The following is a 26,230-nucleotide window of genomic DNA, read 5'->3' as shown; positions in this document are numbered from 1 at the left end:
GTTATGACGTCACTTCCTGTTCCGGAGGCAGAACGGTCGCGCGCGACGTTTGAACGGATTCAGCTTTATGCAGAGTTCAGCGATTTATAGGAGGTTTCACAGCGAGGAATCCAAAACCGAAGCTGCGACCTGGGAGAGGTGCCCGCGCTATGTAACCCGGTGCGGTACCGCAGCGATATACAGTCACTGGTGAAGATACCTGGAGCCGCGACCATGTCCGACCTGAAGAAGAGGAGCGGCAGCCGGGGGACGGTCACCTGGGGGAAGGACAGTGAGTGTCGCCTAATACTGTAATGACCGTCATAGAGGCTGCACCGAGGCCTGGAGGTCGTGTTCTCCGTGCCCCCCCTGGTCCGAGCCGCGTCGTTGTCTCCCCTAGGGCCGGCTCCAGGTTTTTGAGGGCCCCGGGCGAAAGAGTCTCAGTGGGCCCCCTTCCCCTTTAACACATACCACGATTCATGATCGCATATAAACACAGCCCATATAGTATATAAACACAGCCCATATAGTATATAGCACAGCCCATATAGTATATAGCACAACCCATATAGTATATAGCACAGCCGCATAGTATATAACACAGCCCATATAGTATATAACACAGCCCATATAGTATATAGCACAGCCCATATAGTATATAGCACAGCCGCATAGTATATAGCACAGCCCATATAGTATATAGCACAGCCGCATAGTATATAACACAGCCCATATAGTATATAGCACAGCCGCATAGTATATAGAACAGCCTATATAGTATATAGCACAGCCCATATAGTATATAGCACAGCCGCATAGTATATAACACGGCCCACATAGTATATAGAACAGCCTATATAGTATATAGCACAGCCCATATAGTATATAGCACAGCCCATATAGTATATAGCACAGCCCATATAGTATATAGCACAGCCGCATAGTATATAACACGGCCCACATAGTATATAGCACAGCCGCATAGTATATAACACGGCCCACATAGTATATAGAACAGCCCATATAGTATATAACACGGCCCATGTAGTATATAGCACAGCCACATAGTATATAACACGGCCCATGTAGTATATAGCACAGACATGTAGTATACAGCACAGCCCCCTCCCCCCAAGAAGGGCCCAATAGTCCAGTACTCACTGTTAGTTACAGAAAAAAACACTCCTCACCTCTAAACGTTCCCGCGCCGCGCTTCTCCCTCCCTGTTCCGGTCTCGGCGGCTGCACTGCCTGACACACAGCGAGTGCGAGATGACGTCATCACGCAGTGGGAAATGATCATTTGCTTTGCTTTGAACTTTACCGGCAAACGCCGGTAAAGTTCAAAGCGGCGGGGGAGTTGGCGTTTGCGACAGGGGGGCCCTACCTCACAGGTGCCCCATAGCAGCTGCGTGATGTGCCGCTAGCTGAGGGCCCCTGGGGGAGCGGGGGCACTGGCAGCTGCCTGCCCCTAACACCGGCCCTAAATGGGCCCCCCTGTCTCGCCAGGGCCCCGGCACTTGCCCAGGTACGCCGAGTGCTGACGCCGGCCCTGGTCATCATCCCCCCCTGGCCCGAGCCGCGTCATCATCCCCCCCTGGCCCGAGCCGCGTCGTTGTCCTAACCCCCCCTCCCCCCCAGCCCAAGCCGTGTCATTGTCGCCTCCCCCATCCTGGCCCGAGCTGCGTTGTCGTCATCCCTCCTTGGGCCGCGTCGTCGTCATCCCCCCCCTGGCCCGGGCCACTGCGTCGTCATCCCCCCCTCTGGCCAGGGCGGCCGCTGCGTCGTCATCCCCCTCCTCTAAACCCCTGGCCCGAGCCGCGTTATCGTCATCACCCTCCTCCACACCCCCAGCCCCCCTGGCCCGAGCCACGTCATCGTCATCCCCCTCCTCCAAACCCCCGGCCCCCCTTGCCCGAGCCGCGTCATCGTCACCCCCCTCCTCCAAACCCCCTCCCCGGCCTGAGCCACCTTGTCGTCCGTCCCCCTCCAACCTCCCGGCCCGAGCAGCGTCGTTGTCCATCCCCCCCTCTGGCGCGAGCCGCGTTGTGTATAGTACAGTGTTCTACCCATAAATCTTGGTACTAAGAAAGAGAAATAATCCTGCCCCCGCGCCGTAGATTGGGACATGAGAGTCTATAATGTTCCTCCTTTCCCCCCTGCAGGTATCGCTCCTCCTGCCAGAAGATCCCAGAGAAATTCTGCATCTCTCAACAAACCTGCAGACACCCCGGTAAGTTTAAGGCAAAGACCTATCACAAATGTTGTGTATGGGCCGCACCAGCAGCTCATTGAGAGTCTTTAAAGGGTTAGTCCTGCTGTCCTCCACAGTAAAAGGGGAGTGTGACAGGTGACGCCATGTTAACCTGCACTTCACACTGCAGAGGCGAGTGGGTCAGGGCGGAATCTTTAAGATGAGTTATCCTTCGTTTTTTAATTTTACTTTTTAAATCAATAGGACATAGTGATAATAAGCAGCGTTCTAATAATCTTATCAGAGAAATCTTCTCCTCCCGGACTGATCACTCATTTTCACAATTCTGATCAAATCCGTATTCAGTGATGACAGATTGTTACATTGCTGAGATAGGAGATGACAGTCCGTGCTGATAAGATTCTATGTAGAGGGGGGGGGAGGGGATGGAAGCTTTACCTCTGGCTCCTCTCCCCTCCATCTACATAGACTCTTATCAGCACCAGCTGCCATCTCCTATCTCAGTTATGACAAAATCCTTCTTTACTGCAGCTGCTCCTGCCTCCCTCTATCCAACTCCGCCGCAGCAATCCTTTGGGGAAAAAATGTATCTTATGGTCTAAAAAATGCAGTGATGTTTGTTAGAAAATATTCAGATTAAGGCTGCATTCATACATCCGTGTGACACGTCCTATTTTTTTTTTTTTTCGGACACACATTCACCCATAGCATACACAATGTATGGATTTTTAAAAAAATGTCAGTGAGACTTGGACCTCATCCTATTCTTATCCAATTCGGCTGTGAATGTTGCCTAAGTTATAGTTACATTTTGAATCCCGGCCCCTTTATACGCTTAGGAGTCCAGTGGGCGGTCCTACTCTGTGATCACAATCCTTCCCTTCTAGGTCTGTGCATAAAGACAGCTGTTAATCGCACTGGTGCACAGAAGGCAGTGAGAATAATAGAGTTCTCTCATCTTACATGCCCTTTATTCTAGGTGGCTGCACCAGTAATGAAGCGATCCATCACCGCAAAGAAAATCCTCCCCCGCAAAACACTGGTAAGTTCATTCATACACTATTTACCTCGCACCATAATTGTCTTTCTGCACTGATTTCTGATTATTTCTTTTCCAAAATCAGAGAATGTCACCTATGTACGTATCTGTCCTCAAATGTCCACTTGGCGTCAGATATCCTGAAATAGTCAACTATAGAAGAAAAAAAAAAAACTGTTGGCCATTGTTTCCGCTTTGTTTGTGAATGACACTGTATTCGAATTAGTGTTATGAGAAAATGAAGTCCTTAGTAAAATTTGCCAAAAAGTAAGGATAGACATCTGGAAAAGAAGTTACTCTACCCAAAGGAAAGTTAAACGGATTGGCCACTTAACTTTTAAAATAAAATCTGGGGGATATGACAAGACCTGTCTATCAGTCTCCTTTAAAGGGAACCTGCCACCTGGTTCATACTAAATCTACAAGAGGAAAAAAATGAGCTAAAACCCTGCTGTAGCTAAGTAAAAAGCAAAAAGTGCATCTAAATAACACAGAACGCTGGTTCATACTGCCTGAACTGCGGTGACTGCAACCAGGTATGTTTCAGAGTCCATATACTTTAAAGATTCAACCGCAGATGAAAGGAATGGACGAGACTGGATGAATGGACGGTGCACCATCGGATGGCTATTTTATGTGCCACTTCTGGTGACAGGCAGATCTCTTGCATAGCGAGACACATGTTAATCATCTCTAGAAGTGCCTTTAAGAGCTAGATGTGGGCAACACCGGACTAGTCTTGTTTATTGCTTTGGTCCTCAGCCATATTTTCCGTCTATATTTTCTCTGAAATGCTGGGGAGAATTTCACAAAAAAACATACACTGCTGCAATCATGCAGCAAGGCGCTGATTCTTGCTGCCCGCGGTTTAGGCGGTATGAATCAGATTCTCTTTAATTGATAAATTGAATTTCAATATGAAGTTTTTCAATAGCAAGAGTCCTATTGACAGGTCTGATCACATGCTCCTCCAGGAGCACACTGTGGTTTATGATGAAGGCTGTACTAATGGTTGCAGGAGGAGAACTTGTAATATTAGTCAGCACCACAAAATCATGTCCCCAACACATCTTTTAAAATGAAGCGGCTAACCCTTTTAAGATGGCCATACCTGTCAGATGGCTATATGCCACTGCTATCTCTCCTGACTACCCAAAGGGATGTAAACTGAATAATTTAGGTAGGTAGAAGAGAGAAGCCAGTATCTGACATGTCTAAATCAATAACTTGAGAAACAAAGGATCAGGCTTAGGCGAGGTTCACATTGCGTTAATGGCAGTCCGCTAGCGGGATCCGTTACAAAGCGACACTAACGCTATGTAACGGATCCGTTAGCGCACCCATTGACTGCCATTATGGAGCACATCGCTAACACATGCCATAATCGGCATGCGTTAGTGATTTAGTGATGTACCGTTATTCTGTGACGGACCCTCGGACGCAGTCTGCAGCGTTTTTGGGTCCGTCACCGCTAGCGCAGATAGAGCATCTGCTCTAGCGCGATCGCATAAACGCGATCCTTTTCGGCACTTGCGTTAGCGCAGTCCGTCAGCGTATGCGTTGAACGGACTGCATTAACGCAATGTGAACCTAGCCTTACTGAAAACTAACATGTCCAATTCTTTTCCCCACTGTCTTTCACTGCAGGACAGTCTGGCTGCCCCATACCCTATATTGGTCCACCAGTCCATATGGAATCAGTTAACATTTATATAATGTTTATGGACAGCTTTAGAAGATCTCTCAGCATTATGTAATGGTCCGTTTACTAGGGTAGATTGGCGGCTTGTAGGTAAGGACCCTCTTTTACATGGGCCGATGCAAATTGCAGGGGGAGAAATGATCGTTAATACAATTGTTTGGTTCCCTTACAGTTTGCATATTGTCTGCAGCACATCTACAGTTTCCACAGGGGGATGTGCTGCCAACAATTCGTTTTTAAGCCACTTAAAAGATGCAGCCTGAAAGCTAGGCTTCTTCTGACCCTTTTTTCAGCAGTGGGCATTTGCTTAAGATTCTCATTTACACACTGATGTTGGGTCTTGTCATAGATGTAATGGTAAAATGGGGCCGATATCAAAACCATCTCTTGAGTGGGATCATCCTCCTATTGAATATGGCTTCACCATAAATTGAAATGTAAAAAAGAGCTAACACTCCCATCTGACCCTTGTTGCTTTATGTCCTCCTGCTGTGAACAGGTAATTGAAGTAGGTTATCTGATGGAGAGCAGACATGAAGTCTGTACAAGAGGCCGGGAGGTGTTACTTTTTTGCGCCTGGAAATAAGTTTCAGCTCTTCAAAGCTACATTTGGCCAAGAATGTCAGACAGGAAGGCACTGTTTCCAGTTATGAATATTATTTTTTTTTTTTTGTGTGACCGACATAGGCCATATAGTTGTGGGAGACTTTGTGGTGAACGTAATACAGTTACTTACATTACTGGGTGGCCTGCGCATCAGCTCCAAATTAATATCTGCTCAATGGATCACATATATGCCATGTTTCCTATCTATAGGGAACTAAGATCATGATAGTAAATATGGCATTAATATCTCCTGCCTGGGTCCTACGGGAGGGGGGGGGCAGATATCCTGAAAGTTGGCAATCTCATAATTTTTGGAACCGGAGCCACATCCCATTGATCAGCCCCCTCTAAGCTCACCAAGGGGAGGTATGTGGGAGTGACTATTATCTAATAAGTTTTAAGCACTGGTAGATAAATCTTGCTGTAGGACTTCAACATTTTCCAATCGAAACGCCCCCTACGCTAAGATCTGCACAGTTTCCGTGACATTTTCTTCTATCTTTTTTTTATTATTATTTTATGTGATTTATACATACTGTATTGCTTTGTCCATTTTTTTCTTTATAAACACTGCCCAACTTTTGGGATTAAATACCGTATGTAATATTTAATAGGTTGATTCCACTTGCTGTATAAATGGCACCCCTGAAGCCTCATGAGGCCATACGTTACCTGAAACCTGTATAAACGACTGGTGGTGGCATATAGTGTTTTGTTTTTTTTCCTCCTGGGTTATTTGTAGAACTTGACGGTGTCCGTACCAGAGTGTACACCGTGTGCAGAATTATTAAGCAAGTTGTTTTTTGGATGACATGATACTTTTTATACAATGTTGTCCTACTCCAAGCTGTTCAGGCTTGAGAGCCAACTACCAATTAAGGCCGGGTTCACATTGCGTTATGGGCGTCCGTTAGACGGACTACGTTACACCGCGGCATAAACGCGGTGTAACGCAGTCCATTAAGGCCGCCATTAATTCCTATGTCGGACGCATCGCTAGCGCACGCCCACAATGGGCGTGCGCTAGGGATGTGCCGTCATTGAGTGATGGACCCCGAGACGCGGGCTGCAGCGTTTCCGGGTCCGTCACTGCTAGTGCAGATAGAGCTAGCAGATGCTCTATCTTCGCTAGCGTGCTGCCATACCGGCACCTGCGTTTACAGCAGCCCGTTAACGTATGTGTTAAACGGGCTGCTGTAAACGCAATGTGAACCTAGCCTAAGTAAATCAGGTGATGGGCATCTCTGTAATGAGGAGGGGTGTTGTCTACTGACATCAACACCCTATATAAGTGCTTAATTATTAGGCAACTTCCTTTCCTTTGGCAAAATGGGTCAGAAGAGAGATTTGACGGGCTCTGAAAAGTCCAAAATTGTGAGATGTCTTGCTGAGGGATGTAGCAGTCTTGAAATTGCCAAACTTTTGAAGCGTGATCACCAATCAAGCGTTTCATGGCAAATTGGCAACGGGGTCGCAAGAAGCGTGTTGGGCAAAAAAGGCGCAAAATAACTGTCCAAGAATTGAGGAAAATCAAGCGTGAAGCTGCAAAGATGTCATTTGCCACCAGTTTTGCCATATTTCAGAGCTGCAACGTTACATAGTTACATAGTTATTAAGGTTGTAGGAAGACTATAAGTTCATCTAGTTCAACCCATAGCCTAACCTAACATGCCCTAACATGATGATCCAGAGGAAGGCAAAAAAAACAAACCATGTGGCAAAGAGTAAGCTCCACATTGAGCGATACTCAGGGACTTGGCCAAGGTAAGGAAGGCTGAAAAACGACCACCTCCGTACAAGAAACATAAGATAAAACGTCAAGACTGGGCCAAGAAATTTCTTAAGACTGACTTTTCAAAGGTTTTATGGACTGATGAAATGAGAATGACTCTTGATGGGCCAGATAGATGGGCCAGAGGCTGGATCAGTAAAGGGCAGAGAGCTCCACTCCGTCTCAGACCCCAGCAAGGTGGAGGTGGGGGACTGGTATGGGCTGGTATCAAAGATGAACTTGTGGGACCTTTTCGGTTTGAGGATGGAGTGAAGCTCAACTCCCAGACCTACTGCCAGTTTCTGGAAGACAACTTCTTCAAGCAGTGGTACAGGAAGAAGTCGGTATCGTTCAAGAAAAACATGATTTTCATGCAGGACAATGCTCCATCACATGCCTCCAACTAGTCCACAGCGTGGCTGGCCAGTAAAGGTCTCAAAGAAGAAAAAATAATGACACGGCCCCCTTGTTCACCTGATCTGAACCCCATAGAGAACCTGTGGTCATAAAATGTGAGATCTACAGGGAGGGAAAACAGTCCACCTCTCGGAACAGTGTCTGGAGGCTGTGGTGGCTGCTGCACGCAATGTTGGTCGTAAACAGATCAAGGAACTGACAGAATCTATGGATGGAGGCTGCCGAGTGTCATCATAAAGAAAGGTGGATATATTGGTCACTCATTTTTGGGGGTTTTGTTTTTGCATGTCAGAAATGTTTATTTCTAAAATTTGTGCAGTTATATTGGTTTACCTGGTGAAAATAAACAAGTGAGATGGGAATATATTTGGTTTTTATTAAGTTGCCTAATAATTCTGCACAGTAATAGTTATCTGCACAAACAGATATCCTCCTGAGATAGCCAAATCTAAAAAAAAAAAAAAAAACACTCCAACTTCCAAAAATATTAAGCCTTGATATGTACGAGTCTTTTGGGTTGATTGAGAACATAGTTGTTGATCAATAATAAAAATAATCCTCTAAAATACAACTTGCCTAATAATTCTGCACACAGTGAATATATCATTGTTTGATGGCTACCTTTTTCTTTTCCAGGCTGCACTTGTCTCTGCTGAATCTCAGCCTAATGCTACATCCACAGGAGAACAACCCAGACCTTCCTCTGGTTCTGCTCGATCCAGCGCTCTACAGGCTGCACCACAGTCCACCCCAAAAGTAAGTATTTACAAGAGTGCCTGAAGAAGGCCGGTCTTTTGTGTCTGAATATTGACATCATTGTTCGGACCGGCTGATATTCCACGGACTCAAACAGAGCACATACTCAGACTGTGAATGTCAGACCTATGAAGGCGCCTAATGCTTACAGAAATTTGCTTCACTGCCGTCATGTGTGTACACGCTCCTAGGCTGAATACACCAGCTGGCGCAGAACCACACCACTGCTATAGCGCTGACACTATAAAGCACTTCCTAAGTTAGAGTAACCGTCAGCTACCGTATATACTCGAGTATAAGCCCCCCTCCTAACCCTCCCCCCCCAATTTTGCAACAAAAAACTGGGAAAACTTAATGACTCGAGTATAAGCCTAGGGTGGAAAATGCAGCAGCTACTGGTAAATTTCAAAAATAAAAATAGATACCAATAAAAGTAAAATTAATTGAGACATCAGTAGGTTAAGTGTTTTTGAATATCCATATTGAATCAGGAGCCCCATATAATGCTCCATACAGTTTATGATGGGCTCCATAAGATGCTCCATACAAAATATGCCCCATATAATGCTGCACAAATGTTGATTATGACCCCATAAGATGCCCCATACAGATATTTGCCCCCATATCATGCTGCACATGGCCCCATAAGATGCCCCATACAGATATTTGCCCCCATATCATGCTGCACATGGCCCCATAAGATGCCCCATACAGATATTTGCCCCCATATCATGCTGCACATGGCCCCATAAGATGCCCCATACAGATATTTGCCCCCATATCATGCTGTATATGGCCCCATAAGATGCTCCATACAGATATTTGCCCCATATGCTGTTGCTGCGATTAAAAAAGTTACATACTCACCTCTCCGACCCCGGCACTTGCTATAGTCTCCTGCTTCACGTTCCACCGCTAACCGCCGCTGTGTCTTCCCGTCATCTGCACAGACGTTCAGGAAGAGGGCGGCGCGCACTAATCACGTCACCACGCCCTCTGACCTGAGCGTCACTGCAGAAGACACAGCGGCGCCGAGGGTGCAACGAGGAACGGGTGAATATCGCGCACTGCCCCCGCCATACTTAACCTGCTCCTGGCGCCGTCGCTGCACCTCTGTTCCCTGTCGCCGCATTTTCTTCCCTATGGGAGGTGGAGCCGTATATTCGTTACTGTAATGAGCGGTACCATGTGACCGCTCACTACAAGATGAAGCTGAAGTCGGGAAGCGGGGACCGCGCCAGGAGCAGGAGAGTATAATTAGACAGCCCCCGCTCCCCCTCCCCTGCCGACCCCCGGGTATGACTCGAGTATAAGCAGAGAGGGGGATTTTCAGCCAAAAAAAAGTGGGCTGAAAATCTCGGCTTATACTCGAGTATATACGGTAATTGCTTTTCCTAAATTAATAATACACATATATCTTATCAGAGAAAATCTGCTTGTTTCTCCGTCAAGACTGGTCTTTTACAATCTAAAGTCTCAATTCGTGGGCAAAATCTGTCCCCATTGAAGACAGTCTTTCTAAGGGTACGTGCACACGATGCAGATTTAGTGCAGAACTGCAGCAGATTTTTCTGCAGCAGAAACGCTGCAGAACTGCACTGTGATTTACAGTACAATGTAAATCAATGTGAAAAAAAAGCTGTGCAGAAAAATCTGCGCAGAAACGCTGCAGATTTCAAAGAAGTGCATGTCACTTCTTTTGTGCAGTTCTGCAGCGTTTCTGCACCCCTCCATTATAGAAATCCACAGTGGTAAAATCTGCACAAAAAACGCATAAAAAACGCACCTGTGGATTCTCCCAGGAGATGCAGATTTAGTGCAGAAAATTCTGCACCACATTTCCTACGTGTGCACATAGCCTAATTATTGAGATAGATGACAGTTGGTGCTCATAAAGTTCTATGGAGAACCTGCAGCGGAATGTCTGTCGGCCTCTAGCTCCTCCCCTCTCCATAGAACATTAAAAGCACCAACTGTCGTCTTCTATCTCAACAATGTGAAAGTGTCTTCACTGAGTACAGATTGGACAGATTTTACTCATGAATTGAGTGAATGATCAGTCCGAGAGGAGAAAGAAGCAGATTCCTCTACGATAGATCAAAAAGCTTCTTATTTTCACATAAACCATTTATGAAATAGAAACTAAAACAATGATATTTAATTGTCTGTGAAAAATATGAATTGGTCGAGAACTAGATAGATTTTTACAAAGTTTGTTTTCAATTTTAGATGTCAAATGTTGCAGCCGCTCCAAGGAGAAGCGCACGGGTGAGTCCAGCGGCCCTTTCATCCTTGCCGGACATTGAAGTCACTATATGCCGCTCACCTGGATTGTGTCGGACCTGTCATAATGTTTTCTTGGCTTACAGATGTGAAAGAAGTTCTTTGAAATTAAACAAAATAAGACAATATATATTTGGCTGTTAGTTGAAAAAGGACGTGGCGCTCTCCTGTTTAAAGGGAACCTGTCACCTGAATTTGGCGGGACCGGTTTTTCGGTCATATGGGCGGGGTTTTCGGGTGTTTGATTCACCCTTTCCTTACCCGCTGGCTGCAATATTGGGTGGAAGTTCATGCTGTGTCCTCCGTAGTACACGCCTGCGCAAGGCAATACTTAATTCTGCTCAATGTTTAGTAACACAGGTAATAATATAACACAATTATGATAAATAATATTGAGCAGAATTAATTTGTCTATTGGTTTGACCCCCGATACACCACACACCTGTAACGGTCTCTCGTATAGCCCCCTCAGATAAATTAATTGCCCACCCCTAATGTAGTCAGCTGGAAATGTTTCAATTTCTATTTAGCTGCAGATTGCCACTATGTCTGCAGGTATATTCAGTTTTAATTTTGTTTTTTGTTTTTTTGCTGACGGGTTCTTTTTTAATGTGTCCCTTTGCATGAGCCAATGTTTCTCGCTTCTACCAAACCAAATCTGCCCATCTGTGATGGATCCATCAGCTCGATCCCTGGGATCTAAACTATTGACTAGATGTGCTTTCTGCAATCGTGGTCCATTCTGGACCCTCCGCTCACGCAGTCACTTTATTTTCTTACAACTTGTCGTTCCCTTACAGGTTTCTCCACACACTGGGAAGGAGAATACAGTACTTGACAAGTCCCAAAATATTACTAAAAGTGCCTCTGACCAATCCACAGCCTCCAAAATAGACGTCCTGTCTCCTATTCTTCTGAACGTCCCCCAGTCGCCCACCGCTGACGACCGGCGGGAGGTGATGTCCCAGAGGGTCCGGCGCTCCTACAGCAGGTTGGACATGTCTATGAGCAGCAGCTCGTTCCTGTACAGTCCCACCAAACACTCGGATTCATCGGACACCTCCACCCCAAACTTGGCATCAAAACCGGGGCGGAAGTCACTTTTTGGATTTGATAAACTGAACACAGAAGATGATGTGGAGATCAAGAAAGCTGGTGAGAGATCGAAACAGACATTTAATGAGAGCTCAACGGGAGCCTCCATGCGTCAGTCTGCGGACGAGCCGGATCTGAACATCCCCGGGGTGGCTCTCGCCAAGCAGAAGAGGAGGAAGCGCAAAGTTCCACAGATTGAGGTACGAGTGGCAAACATGGATTTATTTATTTATTTTTCTTGGAGGGGTGGGATCCAATGTTAGACATGATCTACAGGAAACCACTTGGTCTTTCCATGAATATCAACAGAGCGGAATAAAAGGGAATCTGGTGCCTGGTGTTACCTGCCCAAACTGTTCCTAACAAGTTTTTTTTTTGCTGCTTTAAACACCTACCTTATTTTTTGGACTAGAATATGAACCTTTATTATGAGGTCTGGACAACAAAAAAAGGAGGGGGGGATTCATAGTAATTAACTTTTTTGGTGGTCTGAGGAGGCTGAGGGGTTAATGCATTAACATCAACGGTTTAGTTGGGGGTCATGAAAAGTAGGTAAGGTAAGAGTGGTGTAGGCATATATGCCGCAGGTAGCTCAGGTCAGGAGACCCCCAGTCAAGCTGGGTCTTACAATGCAAGAAATCTGCTGGGATTTTACGCAGCTTATACACCTACCGTATTTAAAGTGGCTCTCAGGTTTTGGAGAACTCCCTCTTCCCTGGTTGCAGTTTATTTAAAAAAAAAAAAAGCATACTTTACTCATCCTCCCCTGGTCCAGAACAAAGTCTTCACTGCTGCTCTTGAAGTCTGGCTGCCGTGCTGCAGTTAACAATCAGTGGCTCTAAGCAGCTCGTGCTGTCAACTCCGGCAGAAATGTGGAGCCCCATATGGACCCAGGGACAGTGAGCAAAGCATCTTTTTTTGTGTCTCTATCTAATCTCTCTATATAATCTCTCTATCTTAGATAGAGAGTGAGATAGATAGATATCTCTAAGAAAAGATGGAGGCAGCACACCGTCTGAGTGAAAAAGAGCTTATTTAATCAGCCCAGAAAGCGACGTTTCGATCCCAACAGGAACCTAAAGGTTCACCATGCACAAATATCTTGTGCATGATGAAAAAGAGACATCTTTTAGGCCTCCACAACAGATGATAGTTTTTTTTTATTATTATTAATTTTTCTCCATAAGTTTCAAGCATTTTTTTTCCTTCTCTTTTGGAGGTTTTTGTTTTTATGCATCCAGAAGGCAGCTGCGCCCAGCAACATCCTTTTAAAACTTTAATTCCTATGTAGAAGCTTAGAAGTGAAAGCTACAAAAAGTGTCCACACCAGAGTATGATGCCACTTGCTTAGCCCACCTCACATTGTTTTTGACTCTTTAAAAAAATTTTTTAAAAAAAAGTAAAAAATGCCGCAAAAAGGTGTGAATTCAGACTTAGGAATGTAGCCTAAGACTGCAGGTAATTCAATGGTGCTATGTGTTTTAGTCCACACTAATGGTCAAAGCGGATTAGTAACCTGCATACATTATTGTGTACATCTTAGACCTGATGAGGCTGCTGTACTTTCTGTTAGACTCAATGTCAGGCCGACTGTATAATCCTTATATTAAAGGGAACCTGTCACCCCCTCCCCCTGGCGTTTTTACCTAAAAGCCACCTTGTGCAGCACTAATATGCTGCATTCTGTAAAGGTGGCTCTTTTAGTTGGGGTCCCTTTCAACGCTGCAATATCCGTTTTTATAATTTGTCCCTCATACCTGTAGTTTGTCCGGGGGGCATGTCTTTTCCCCCTGGACACAAATGCCTGCCAGCCATCACTCAATACTCTGCGCGCCGGGTGCCGCCTCCTCTTCCTTCATTAACGTCCCCAGCGCCTGCGCTGTAAGTTCCCATCGTGTGATGGGAGTCGAAGGGCAGCCCAAACTGCGCATGCCCGAAAAAAAAAAAAAAAACTTACAGCGCCGGGACGTTAATGAATGAGTGGCCGTACCGTACGTGGAGGATATGTACGAGTGGCTCTACCGTACATGGTGGGGACGTACGAGTGGCTGCACCGTACATGGTGGGGATGTACGAGTGGCTGCACCGTACGTGGTGAGGATGTACAAGCGGCTGCACCGTACGTGGTGGGGATGTACGAGCGGCTGCACCGTACGTGGTGGGGACGTACGAGCGGCTGCACCGTACGTGGTGGGGACGTACGAATGGCTGCACCGTACGTGGTGGGGATGTACGAGTGGCTGCACCGTACGTGGTGGGGATATACGAGTGGCTGCACCGTACGTGGTGGGGATGTACGAGTGGCTGCACCGTACGTGGTGGGGACGTACGAGTGGCTGCACCGTACGGGGTGGGGAAATACGAGTGGCTGCACCGTACGTGGAGGATAAGTACGAGCGGCTGCACCGTACGTGGAGGATATGTACGAGCGGCTGCACCGTACGTGGAGGATATGTACGAGCGGCTGCACCGTACGTGGAGGATATGTACGAGCGGCTGCACCGTACGTGGAGGATATGTACGAGCGGCTGCACCGTACGTGGAGGATATGTACGAGCGGCTGCACCGTACGTGGAGGATATGTACGAGCGGCTGCACCGTACGTGGAGGATATGTACGAGCGGCTGCACCGTACGTGGAGGATATGTACGAGCGGCTGCACCGTACGTGGAGGATATGTACGAGCGGCTGCACCGTACGTGGAGGATATGTACGAGCGGCTGCACCGTACGTGGAGGATAAGTACGAGCGGCTGCACCGTACGTGGAGGATATGTACGAGCGGCTGCACCGTACGTGGAGGATATGTACGAGCGGCTGCACCGTACGTGGAGGATATGTACGAGCGGCTGCACCGTACGTGGAGGATATGTACGAGCGGCTGCACCGTACGTGGAGGATATGTACGAGCGGCTGCACCGTACGTGGAGGATATGTACGAGCGGCTGCACCGTACGTGGAGGATATGTACGAGCGGCTGCACCGTACGTGGAGGATAAGTACGAGCGGCTGCACCGTACGTGGAGGATATGTACGAGCGGCTGCACCGTACGTGGAGGATATGTACGAGCGGCTGCACCGTACGTGGAGGATATGTACGAGCGGCTGCACCGTACGTGGAGGATATGTACGAGCGGCTGCACCGTACGTGGAGGATATGTACGAGCGGCTGCACCGTACGTGGAGGATATGTACGAGCGGCTGCACCGTACGTGGAGGATAAGTACGAGCGGCTGCACCGTACGTGGAGGATATGTACGAGCGGCTGCACCGTACGTGGAGGATATGTACGAGCGGCTGCACCGTACGTGGAGGATAAGTACGAGCGGCTGCACCGTACGTGGAGGATAAGTACGAGCGGCTGCACCGTACGTGGAGGATATGTACGAGCGGCTGCACCGTACGTGGAGGATATGTACGAGCGGCTGCACCGTACGTGGAGGATATGTACGAGCGGCTGCACCGTACGTGGAGGATATGTACGAGCGGCTGCACCGTACGTGGAGGATATGTACGAGCGGCTGCACCGTACGTGGAGGATATGTACGAGCGGCTGCACCGTACGTGGAGGATATGTACGAGCGGCTGCACCGTACGTGGAGGATATGTACGAGCGGCTGCACCGTACGTGGAGGATATGTACGAGCGGCTGCACCGTACGTGGAGGATATGTACGAGCGGCTGCACCGTACGTGGAGGATATGTACGAGCGGCTGCACTGTACGTGGAGGATATGTACGAGCGGCTGCACTGTACGTGGTGGGGATGTACGGGTGGCATTATATGGAGCAAATCCTTGTGTGTACGGATTTAGATGTATTGATCAGTCTCTGCTCTCTGTGCCCGGGCAGTGTTGAGGACAGCAATCCATTATTGGACTGGGCTGTTGGCTGCTCCCTGCTCGGGTCAATACCCGGCGCCCGCGGTACATCACACTATTATACATTGTTCTCGTCGCCATCATACAGCAGCAGGAGAGATCTGCCTTCCCACAATGCAGGGAATCTGGTACATTTCCAGCACAGAGCTAAGGCTAAACGGAAATAACCACATCTGTACGATTGGGGGGAAAAATGTTTTTATTGTGTGTCTTTTGCATTAAAGGTAATGTATTATTAGAAAATGACCTATTGGTTAAGTCAGGTTTCAGTGATTTCTTTTAAAAGTTTTGGCGAAGTTTTTTTTTTTTTTTTAATAGATATACAAAAAAATCTTGCAATCTTCATATTGGCCACTTCCTGTGCTTTACAGATGAGTTTTCAGTAGTCTTATTATCACAGACAGGATTACAATAAAAGTTAACACCTCTATACCCAGCTAAAAACACAAAATCCACCATTCAGAATAAGCGATGTCACAGCTTCCCTTCCCTCCATAATGACCTACACACAGGCTGATTACATGCTACGAATGGGAATCAGTCTATTGCTGCTAATGTACATGTTAATTTCCAGAAAGGACAAGAAGAATCAGTCTAGAAAAAATAACTTGGACTATGTGCACACGTTGCAGATTAGGCTTAGGAATTTCTGGTGCGGATTCTGCCTCTCCTGGCAGAAAACGCACCTGCGGATTTGTCGCATTTTTTGTGCGCTTCCGTAGTGTTTTATGTGCATTTTTGCTGCGGTTTTCTTGCGGATTTGCTGCGGTTTTTACCCCTGCGGTTTTCTATAATGAAATGGGTACAAAAACGCTGCATATTCACAAAAAAGAAGTGACATGCTACTTCTTTTAAATCGCAGCGTTTCCGCAGCAGATTTTCCGCAAAGTGTGCACAGCATTTTTTTTTTCTCATTGATTTACATTGTACTGTAAATCAATTGCGGATCTGCAGCGTTTCTGCACCTCAAAAAACGCTGCGTATCCGCAGAGAATCCGCAGCGTGTGCACATACCCTTATTTACTGTTTTTTCATACATATGAATTGTAATATGATAAAAAGGAAAGAAAATAAGGCCTACCCCCCATCCTCTTTTACATTGTATTTGATTCCTTTTGTTAGGGATCACGTATGCGCCTGCGCTGTAAGTTCCCATCATGTGATGGGAGTCGAAGGGCAGCGCAAACTGCACATGCCCGAAAAAGGAACTTACAGCGCAGGCGCCGGGGATGTTAATGAGGGCACAGGAGGCGGCGCCCGGAGGGGCTGAGGGATGGCTGGGAGGCGTTTGTGTCCGGGGGAAAAAGACATGCCCCTCGGACACACTACAGGTATGGCGGGCTAATTAAAAAAACAAATATTTCAGTGTTGGAAGGGACACCAACTAAAAGAGCCACCTTGACAGAATGCAGCGTATTAGTGCTGCACAAGGTGGTCTTTTAGTTAACAATGCCTGGGGGGGTGACAGGTTCCCTTTAAAAGGGTTGTACACCAATTTCGGCTATGGCTATTCCAGAAAAGCATTTTTTTTTTTTTTCCTCCAGTACTGGTGCCACTCATGGTTATAGGCAGCGTTTGGTATTGCAGGATTTTTTTCTGTTTTTTAACATTTTTCTAATCCACTAAAACTCATGTAATAATTACTTATTAAACACTATCTGTGCAGTTCCAGTCCTTCCAGTTCAGTACTGGGCTCTCGCTATTCGCTTCCACTCTGCTTGTCCACTGGTAAAAGCAGCAGCATTGTGGACGACATCTCATCAAACCTCCACATTCTGCAGATCAGATCCACAGTGGGAACCGGCGGCCGTTCACAGGGTTCTGCCGCTGGCCCCCCGGGGGGCCCAAGAATCAATTTGCTTATGTCTGAGATACGAGTTTATTACATATGATTATGTAAAAATTACATTTTTTTTTTTTCCTCCCCTTTTTTTCAGGTTTCGGTCCTGGATGAGTGGGCGGCATCCATGAATGCACAGTTTGAAGAAGCGGAGAAATTTGACCTGTTTGTGGAATGACCGAACCGTGCAGATTGGACTCTGCCTGTACATAGACTTCCTCCAGAACCGTCTAGTCCCTTTTTGTGTGTGTGTGTGTATATATATATATATATATATATATATATATGTATTCGTTGCTTATTTTATGGCGGCAGGTTCTTTTACTGGAGACGGATTGTGTCTTCTGCTCTCCATTACAGCTCTGATTTTCGGGCAGAATTGCTTATAAGATACTAACTACTCAGCCGAAAACAAATGTTAGAAGTTGTCTAGTGAAGAGAACGTAACACTTGTCAAAAGGATATGTGATAACTGAATAGGTTGGTGGGGTTCTACCCCCAGGACTGGCACTCATTTGACAGAATAGGTCAATTTTTATTCCTGTGAGAATGGAGCGGCTGGTGGAGCACTTGTAGTGCCACTCCGGACAGATGAAGGTGCCACGGACCCCCACCGATCCCTTATTGTCACTGGAGAACCCCTTCACTGGGTTTGTAACTGGTAATCTAATGCTGGCGCTGTGTGGAGTCATGGCGTGGGTGAGGGCAGGAGCTTCCACCTAGAGACATAGCAGAGCTGACTTGGCTTTCTTTCTGTTACATCAGCATATGGAGGGGGGCAGGGAATATCCCCACACCCAATGAACTTCAGTATATGTTGGTCATGAGCGAGCGTGCTGGGATAAGGTGTTATCTGAGCATGCTCAGGTCCTAACAGTGTCTTTGGTGTGCTCTAATACTATGTTCGAGTCCTCGTGGCAGCATGTCCCATGGCTGTTAGACAATTCCTACATGTGTCGCTGCTGTTGAACAGCCACGAGACATGCTGCCACGGGGACTCGAACTTCGTGTAAGAGCACACCAAAGACACTCTGTTAGGACCCGAGCATGCTCAGATAACACCTTATCCCAGCACGTTCGCTCAACAATAGTAAATTTGCAAAAAGCTAACTTTTTATATAATTCGTAAGTACGACATGTACCATAGTGACAAGTGGTAAACGGCAGAGTGGCCTATATTACACTGTAAGGATAAAATCCAGATCTATCACAAGAAAATAATACATTACTCAATGTCAGCATGTGCAGGCAAATAAATGAAGCGTGGCACTTACTGACAAATGGAATAGGGGTGGGGGGCAATCCTGTCTGGTTAAATAAGGGGATTTGGCAGAGATTGAGTAGATTATGTGCAGCACAAATGTTTCTATGGTTGCACCAATCTTTGACTTAAATTTTACAGAGGTTATCAGAGAATAGAAGAAATATATATATTTAATATCAAGAAAAAGGCATTCTGGATACATTTCTAAATTTCTTTGATTAGCATGTGCTGGAAACGTTTGCTATTTGCAGTGGAATATTATGTATAACCAGAAGAGAGTGCAGCAGGGAACCTGACAACGGATACGTGCTGGCAGACCTACAGATGGCATGCGTCGGTCACTGTCTGATCCGCAGACTGCGTGCGCCGGTCACTGGCTGATCCGCAGACGGCGTGCGCCGGTCACTGGCTGATCCGCAGACGGCGTGCGCCGGTCACTGGCTGATCCGCAGATGGCGTGCATCGGTCACTGTCTGATCCGCAGACGGCGTGCGCCGGTCACTGTCTGATCCGCAGACGGCGTGTGTCGGTCACTGTCTGAGCCGCAGACGGCGTGCGCCGGTCACTGTCTGAGCCGCAGACGGCGTGCGCCGGTCACTGGCTGATCCGCAGACTGCGTGCGCCGGTCACTGGCTGATCCGCAGACGGCGTGCGTCGGTCTCTGGCTGATCCGCAGACGGCGTGCGTCGGTCACTGACTGATCCGCAGACTGCGTGCGTCGGTCACTGGCTGATCCGCAGACTGCGTGCGTCGGTCACTGTCTGATCCGCAGACGGCGTGCGTCGGTCATTGTCTGATCCGCAGACGGCGTGCGCCGGTCATTGTCTGATCCGCAGACGGCGTGCGCCGGTCACTGTCTGATCCGCAGACGGCGTGCGTCGGTCAGTGTCTGATCCGCAGACGGCGTGCGTCGGGCACTGGCTGTATGATCTCATCCAAGGTATGTTTAACATTGCGGTATTTCAGAGAAAAACACCTTAAGAGCCGTCAGGGACTCCTGTATGGCTCAGACCCCGGCAGCTTCTCCACCCGGTCCACTGGAGTGACAGGTCTCTTCCTGTGTATAGGGGGAGACGTGGCAGCAGGAGGGGGCCCACCTGTCCGACTAGTCTCCAGCATGGCTCTTCCTCGGCAGCACATCACAGCCGCTGAGTCAAATATACCTGATTGAAATCATCCAGCCAGTGTCTGATCCTTACTGCCTGTGGATCGGACTGCATGGATCAGCTGTCAGGTTCCCTTTAATATGCGGCAAAAGTTTACAAGTTAATTAAAAAGTTTAGATGTTATTGGCACTGCAGAAATTTGAGTTAGAAATCTTTAAAAGGGTTGGTAATTTCTGTCACCATAATAAATTCGCCTCTTATAAAACTTTACACATCCACAATCATATAAAAGTGCTGTAATACACAGACGTAGAATGCTGAAGACTGCAATTATATCTGTCAAAATTCTTAGTTTTATTGATTTTTGATCTTTTGTACTTTTTTTTTTTTTTGTAGTTGTACTTAAGGGGGTTGCATGAGGACAACTCGCCACCTGTATTCCCTGTTTGGACATTTGCGTTCTCGAATAATTCATCACGGTCTTCTCAATGATTGTCAACCATACATCATAGTTTTTACTTTAGTAAACCTAGCCATGCTCCATTAATTGTCTGCTCGTTTATCCGACAAGAACTCATTAATTTTACATACGAATATATATATATATCTATCTGAAATGAGCAGTCTGCCGCTGAAATAATATGGTAGATGGAGAACAAGCGAACAGGAACATTATTGAAAAAAATGTTACCTGATTCTAAAGGCTAGTGGCTGACAAGTGTAAGGCCGTGTTCACATGCTGCTTTTTTTAATGCAAAAAAAAGCTTTGTGTTACAGTACCAACAAAAACAGAGATTTCAGAAATCTCATGTACACGCAGGTTTTTATTTTTGCTGATCGTATTTAAGAACTGAAGCATTTGTGAACTATGCAACAAGTCCATTGGATCAGTGTTTTTTTTACACAGAAAGCAACAAAAAAGATAGGAAAAAAACCCTGTAAACTTAATTAAACATGTACTGGATGCAAAGCACACCTGCAATGTGCAACCAAAAAATGCCGCAGAACAGGCGTTTTGAGCGCAGCATTTTTACTGCCAAGCGAGCAGGTTTTGGCTGCAGAAACAAAAATCGTAGCGGGACCATAGCCTAAGGCTGCAGCGTAGCCTAAACATCTATGATGTTGCTGACAAAGAAATTGAGGAAGAGTATACAAGGAGGCAGGCAGAATATGGCCATGTTCACACATAACATAATTGCCGCATTATTTTACACTTTGTTTAACAGCTCAAGTAAAGTTAAGGCAAAAACTGAGTTTTTGTTGCATTTTTTTTTCTCTATAGACTTTTATTGAGTGCCTGAAAAAGTGTGTAAAAAAAAAAAAAAAAAATGCAGTTGTGTTATGAAGTGCAAATTCCCAGCAAATTAAAATGCATTCAAATCTGCAATAAAAATGTACAAAGAAAGGTGGGAAAAAACAACCTGCGGGCAGATTGCTGTGACGTATTTTTCTATAGTCACCTGCATAAGGAAACAGAGTTACATGGCTTATACTTTGCTGGCCATAGTTTCTGATTCCCAGCTCCTGCTCCACACAGGTCCTTCTTAAAGGGAACCTGCAAGCAGGGATTGTGCACAGTAAGGCCCCTTTCACACATCAGTTTTTTGTTGTCAGTCGCAATCCGTCAAATTTTGAAAAAAAACAAAACCAAGATCCGGCGACTGATGCCGCCGGATCCGTTATTTTCTCATAGTCTTGTATTAGCAACGGATGGCCTCACGTTTCATCCATTGTTCGCCGGATCAAAAATCGAAAATTGTTTGTCCGGCGGCCGGAGACAACGGAGAAAGTAACTTTTTTTTTTGTGTACATCGAAAACCGACGGATCCGTCGTTTGCTCGAATGGAAGCCTATAGTGCCAGATCCGTCAAATGACGGAATCTGACGACTGATTCCGTTTTATTAAATAGAGCATGCTCCGATTTTTATTTATTTTTTTTAGGATCCAATTAGCCAGATCTGCTAGTCGGATCTGGTGAAAAAAATCTGGTGAAAAAACTGATCCGTCGCATCAGTTTTTCACAATCTGCAACGAATCCGTTGAGCCAACGAATTGTGACTGACAGCCAAAAAACTGATGTGTGAAAGGAGTCTAACCTACAGACAGCGTCAGGTCGGCGCCGAATGTGGTTGATAGTTGGACGTGTTGGGGCAAAGAATTCCAGAGGATAGGGGATATTGGGGAGAAGTCTTGGAGGCGATTGGATGAGGAGCGGATAAGTGTGGAGGAGATAAGGAGGTCTTGGGAGGACAGGAGATTACATGAGGGAAGATATCAAGAGATTAGTTCAGAGATATATGGAGGAGACAGGTTGTGGATGGCTTTGTAGGTTAGTATTAGGGTACCGTCACACTAAGCGACGCTGCAGCGATACCAACAACGATGTCGATCGCTGCAGCGTCGCTGTTTGGTCGCTGGAGAGCTGTCACACAGACAGCTCTCCAGCGACCAACGATCCCGAGGTCCCCGGTAACCAGGGTAAACATCAGGTAACTAAGCGCAGGGCCGCGCTTAGTAACCCGATGTTTACCCTGGTTACCAGCGTAAACGTTAAAAAAACAAACACTACATACTTACCTTTAGCTGTCTGTCCTCCGGCGCTCTGCTTTCCTCTGCACTGTCAGCCGGAAAGCAGAGCGGTGACATCACCGCTGTGCTTTCCGGCTGGCCGGCGCTGACACAGGATGCAGGAGAAGTGCAGAGAAGCAGAGCGCCGGGGACAGACAGCTGAAGGTAAGTATGTAGTGTTTGTTTTTTTAACGTTTACGCTGGTAACCAGGGTAAACATCGGGTTACTAAGCGCGGCCCTGCGCTTAGTAACCCAATGTTTAACCTGGTTACCAGTGAAGACATCGCTGGATCGGCGTCACACACGCCGATCCAGCGGGAAGTCCAGCGACGAAATAAAGTTCTGGACTTTCCTCAGCGACCAACGATCTCCCAGCAGGGGCCTGATCATTGGTCGCTGTCACACATAACGATTTCATTAACGATATTGTTGCTACGTCACAAAAAGCAACGATATCGTTAACGATATCGTTATGTGTGACGGTACGTTTAGTAATTTGAACTGGATATGCTGAGGGAATGGGAGCCAGTGAAAAGATTTGCAGAGGGGGAAGCGGAGGAGTAGCAAGGAGAGAGATAAATAAGTCGAGCAGCAGAGTTAAGGATGGATTGGAGAGGTGCAAGGGTGTTAGCAGGGAGGCCACAGAAAAGGATGTTGCAGTAGTCAAGGCAGGAGATGAAGAGGGCATGCACAAGCATTTTAGTAGATTGACGGTTGAGGAAAGGACGGATCCTGGAGATATTTTTGAGCTGGAGGCGACAGGAGGTGGAAAGAGCTTGGATGTGCAGTTTGAAGGACAGGGCAGAGTCAGGGGTTAATCCGAGGCAGTGGACTTCCAGTACGGGGGAAAGCGTGATGTCGTTAATTGCGATAGGTCAGGTAAAGAAGATCTATGAGATGGAGGAAAGATGATGAGAAAGATTTGTCCACATTGAGTTTGAGGAAGCGAGAGGAGAAGGAGGATATGGCTGATAGGCACTCTGGGATTCTGGACAGCAGAGAGGTGACGTCTGGGCCAGAAAGGTAGATCTGAGTGTCATCAGCATAAAGGTGGTACTGGAATCCATGAGACTTTGAGTTGTCCGAGGCCAAGTGTATAGATTGAGAAGAGTAAGGGTCCTAGAACAGAGCCTTGGGGGACTCCAACAGATAGAGGGTGGGAGTGGGAGAAGCTGAATGTGCGGTTGGAAAGATATGAGGAGATCCAGGATAGGGCGACGTCTTTGATACCAAAGGAGGAGAGGATCTGTAGTAGGAGGCAGTGGTCAACTGTGTCGAAAGTAGAGGACAGGTCTAGAAGGAGGAGTACAGAGTATTGTCCGTTAGCTTTGGCTGTAAGTATGTCCTTAGTGATTTTGGTGAGGGCTGTCTCAGTTGAGTGATGGGGGCGGAAACCAGATTGTAGATTGTCAAAGAGCCAGGTAGATGAGATGTGGGAGGAAAGTTCAGCGTGGATGTGCTGCTCCAGGAGTTTGGGAGCAGCAAAATAGTTTCGGGGCATAGTGCGCCGGCGCATGCGCACTAATGCTTTTCGGCTTTGCCTGCAGTTGGGCAAATCATACTGCACGTGCGCAAGGCGCAGGCGTGTATTACGGAGGACAGAGAATGAACTTCAATCCAATATTGCGGCCAGCATGCAGCCAGCGGGTAAGGAAAGGGTGAATCAAACACCCGAAAACTCCACCCATATGACCGAAAACCGGTCCCGCCAAATTCAGGTGACAGGTTCCCTTTAAATGGAAAAAGTTTGCGACCACCAGAAGTCTTCCTAGACCTGGCCGTCCAGCCAAACTGAGCAATCGTGGAAGAAGAGACTTGGTGAGAGAGTTAAAGAAGAACCACAAGATCACTGTGGCTGAGCTCTAGAGATGCAGTAGGGACATGGGAGAAAGTTCCACAAAGTCAACTATCACTGCAGCCCTCCACCAGTCGGGCCTTTATGGCAGAGTGGCCTGACGGAAGCCTCTCCTCAGTGCAAGACATGAAAGCCCGCATAGAGTTTGCTAAAAAAAAAAAAAAAAAACACACATAAAGGACTCCCAGACTATGAGAAATAAGATTCTCTGGTCTGATGAGATGAAGATAGACCGTTTTGGTAATAATTCTAAGCGGTATGTGTAGAGAAAACCAGGCACTGCTCATCACCTGCCCAATACAATCCCAACAGTAAAACATGGTGCTGGTGGCATCATGCTATGGGGGTGATTTTCAGCTGCAGGGACAGGACGACTGGTTGTCATTGAAGGAAACATGAGTGTGGCCAAGTACAGAGATATCCTGGATGAAAATCTCTTCCAGAATGCTCTGCAACTCAGACTTGGCCGAAGGTTCACCTTCCATCAAGACAATGACCCTAAGCACACAGCTAAAATAACACAGGAGTGGCTTCAGAACAACTCTGTGACCATTCTTGACCGGCCCAGCCAGAGCCCTGACCTAAACCCAATTGAGCATCTCTGGAGAGACCTGAAAATGGCTGTCCACCAACGTTCACCATCCAACCTGACGGAACTGGAGAGGATCTGCAAGGAAGAATGGCAGAGGATTCCCAAATCCAGGTGTGAAAAACTTGTATCATTCTCAAAAAGACTCATGGCTGCACTAGCTCAAAGGGTGCTTCTACTCAATACGGAGCAAAAGGGCTGAAGACTTAAGACCATGTGAGAATTTAGTTTTTCTTTTTTAATAAATTAGCAAAATTTTCTACATTTCTGTTTTTTTTTTCAGTCAAGGTGGAGTGAGGAGTGTACATTAATGAGAAAAAATAAACTTTTTGGAATTTACCAAATGGCTGCAATGAAACAGTGAAAAATTTAAAGGGGTCTGAATACTTTCTGTACCCACTGTACATCACATAGAAGACATTGGGGCTGGGGCAGATATGTCACAGGAGATGCTGGGACTCAAGAAATGCTGAGGCACATTTGTCACAGGAGATGCTGGGACTCAAGAAATGCTGGGGCAGATGCATCACAGGTGACGTTGCGGACGCTGCTGTCTTTGTCAGTGGGATTGAAGTGCAGTTTGCTGATTCCGCCCACAAAGTACGCCAGGGTCAGGACGCAGCAGCGTTCAGTAGTGAATGCTGCATGCACATGCTCGTACTGCAAGGAGGCTGCCAGGCTGAGCACTACGGTCCCTGGGAATCTTCCCTGCAGCCAGAGTTCCCCACACCTGTCCTACATTATGGTGCTCTCAGATTACATAGTAAAAACCTGCTGACAGATGCCCTTTAAATAGCCAAAGACACAAGATTGTAGTTTTTTATTATTTTTAGTTGGGTAACAAAACCATCCAGCAAATTAAATAGTAAACAAAAACCAACCAGTCTAGGTATGAGAGGGTAAATTAATGTAAGCTAACACAAAATAATAAAATAGTAAAAAACTAAAAAAAAAATAGGCAAGACATGGTTTATTTTGGTCCAAAATCTCAACTGATCAGTGAGTAGATCCGCCAAAACATTGGATGGTACATTGAAGACATCCATGTTTTATCAGTTTTTCACTGACTTGTTAGCAGAAGCTTGGGAAACCCATCAGGTACTTTTTTGCATATAAGGAAACCAAATGACAAATGGATGGTAAAAACTGATAAATGCACCAGAAACAGATAAAAAAAAAATCTGATCCTGATTTAAAAAAAAATATAAAATTGTGCTAATGGTGCAGAAAAATCTGCACTGAAAACACAGCAGATTAAAAAAAGG

General features: G+C 46.5%; 1 protein-coding gene across 1 annotated transcript; it reads left to right on the top strand.

Annotated features, from left to right (window-relative positions):
• The first annotated feature begins 27 nt into the window (after nt 1-27).
• Nucleotides 28-18,532, top strand: CDCA5 (cell division cycle associated 5). Its single transcript, XM_069739689.1, has 7 exons — nt 28-271; nt 2,144-2,211; nt 3,173-3,235; nt 8,365-8,484; nt 10,714-10,752; nt 11,568-12,062; nt 17,679-18,532. The coding sequence occupies exons 1-7, from the start codon at nt 214-216 to the stop codon at nt 17,757-17,759; spliced, it is 924 nt and encodes a 307-aa protein (XP_069595790.1). The 5' UTR covers nt 28-213; the 3' UTR covers nt 17,760-18,532.
• Nucleotides 18,533-26,230: the final 7,698 nt, after the last annotated feature.

Source organism: Ranitomeya imitator, chromosome 9, assembly GCF_032444005.1.
Source record: "Ranitomeya imitator isolate aRanImi1 chromosome 9, aRanImi1.pri, whole genome shotgun sequence".
In the NCBI taxonomy this organism is placed as follows: domain Eukaryota; kingdom Metazoa; phylum Chordata; class Amphibia; order Anura; family Dendrobatidae; genus Ranitomeya; species Ranitomeya imitator.
The sequence above is the reverse complement of the archived record's forward strand: the minus strand, read 5'-3'. Positions and strand labels throughout refer to the sequence as shown.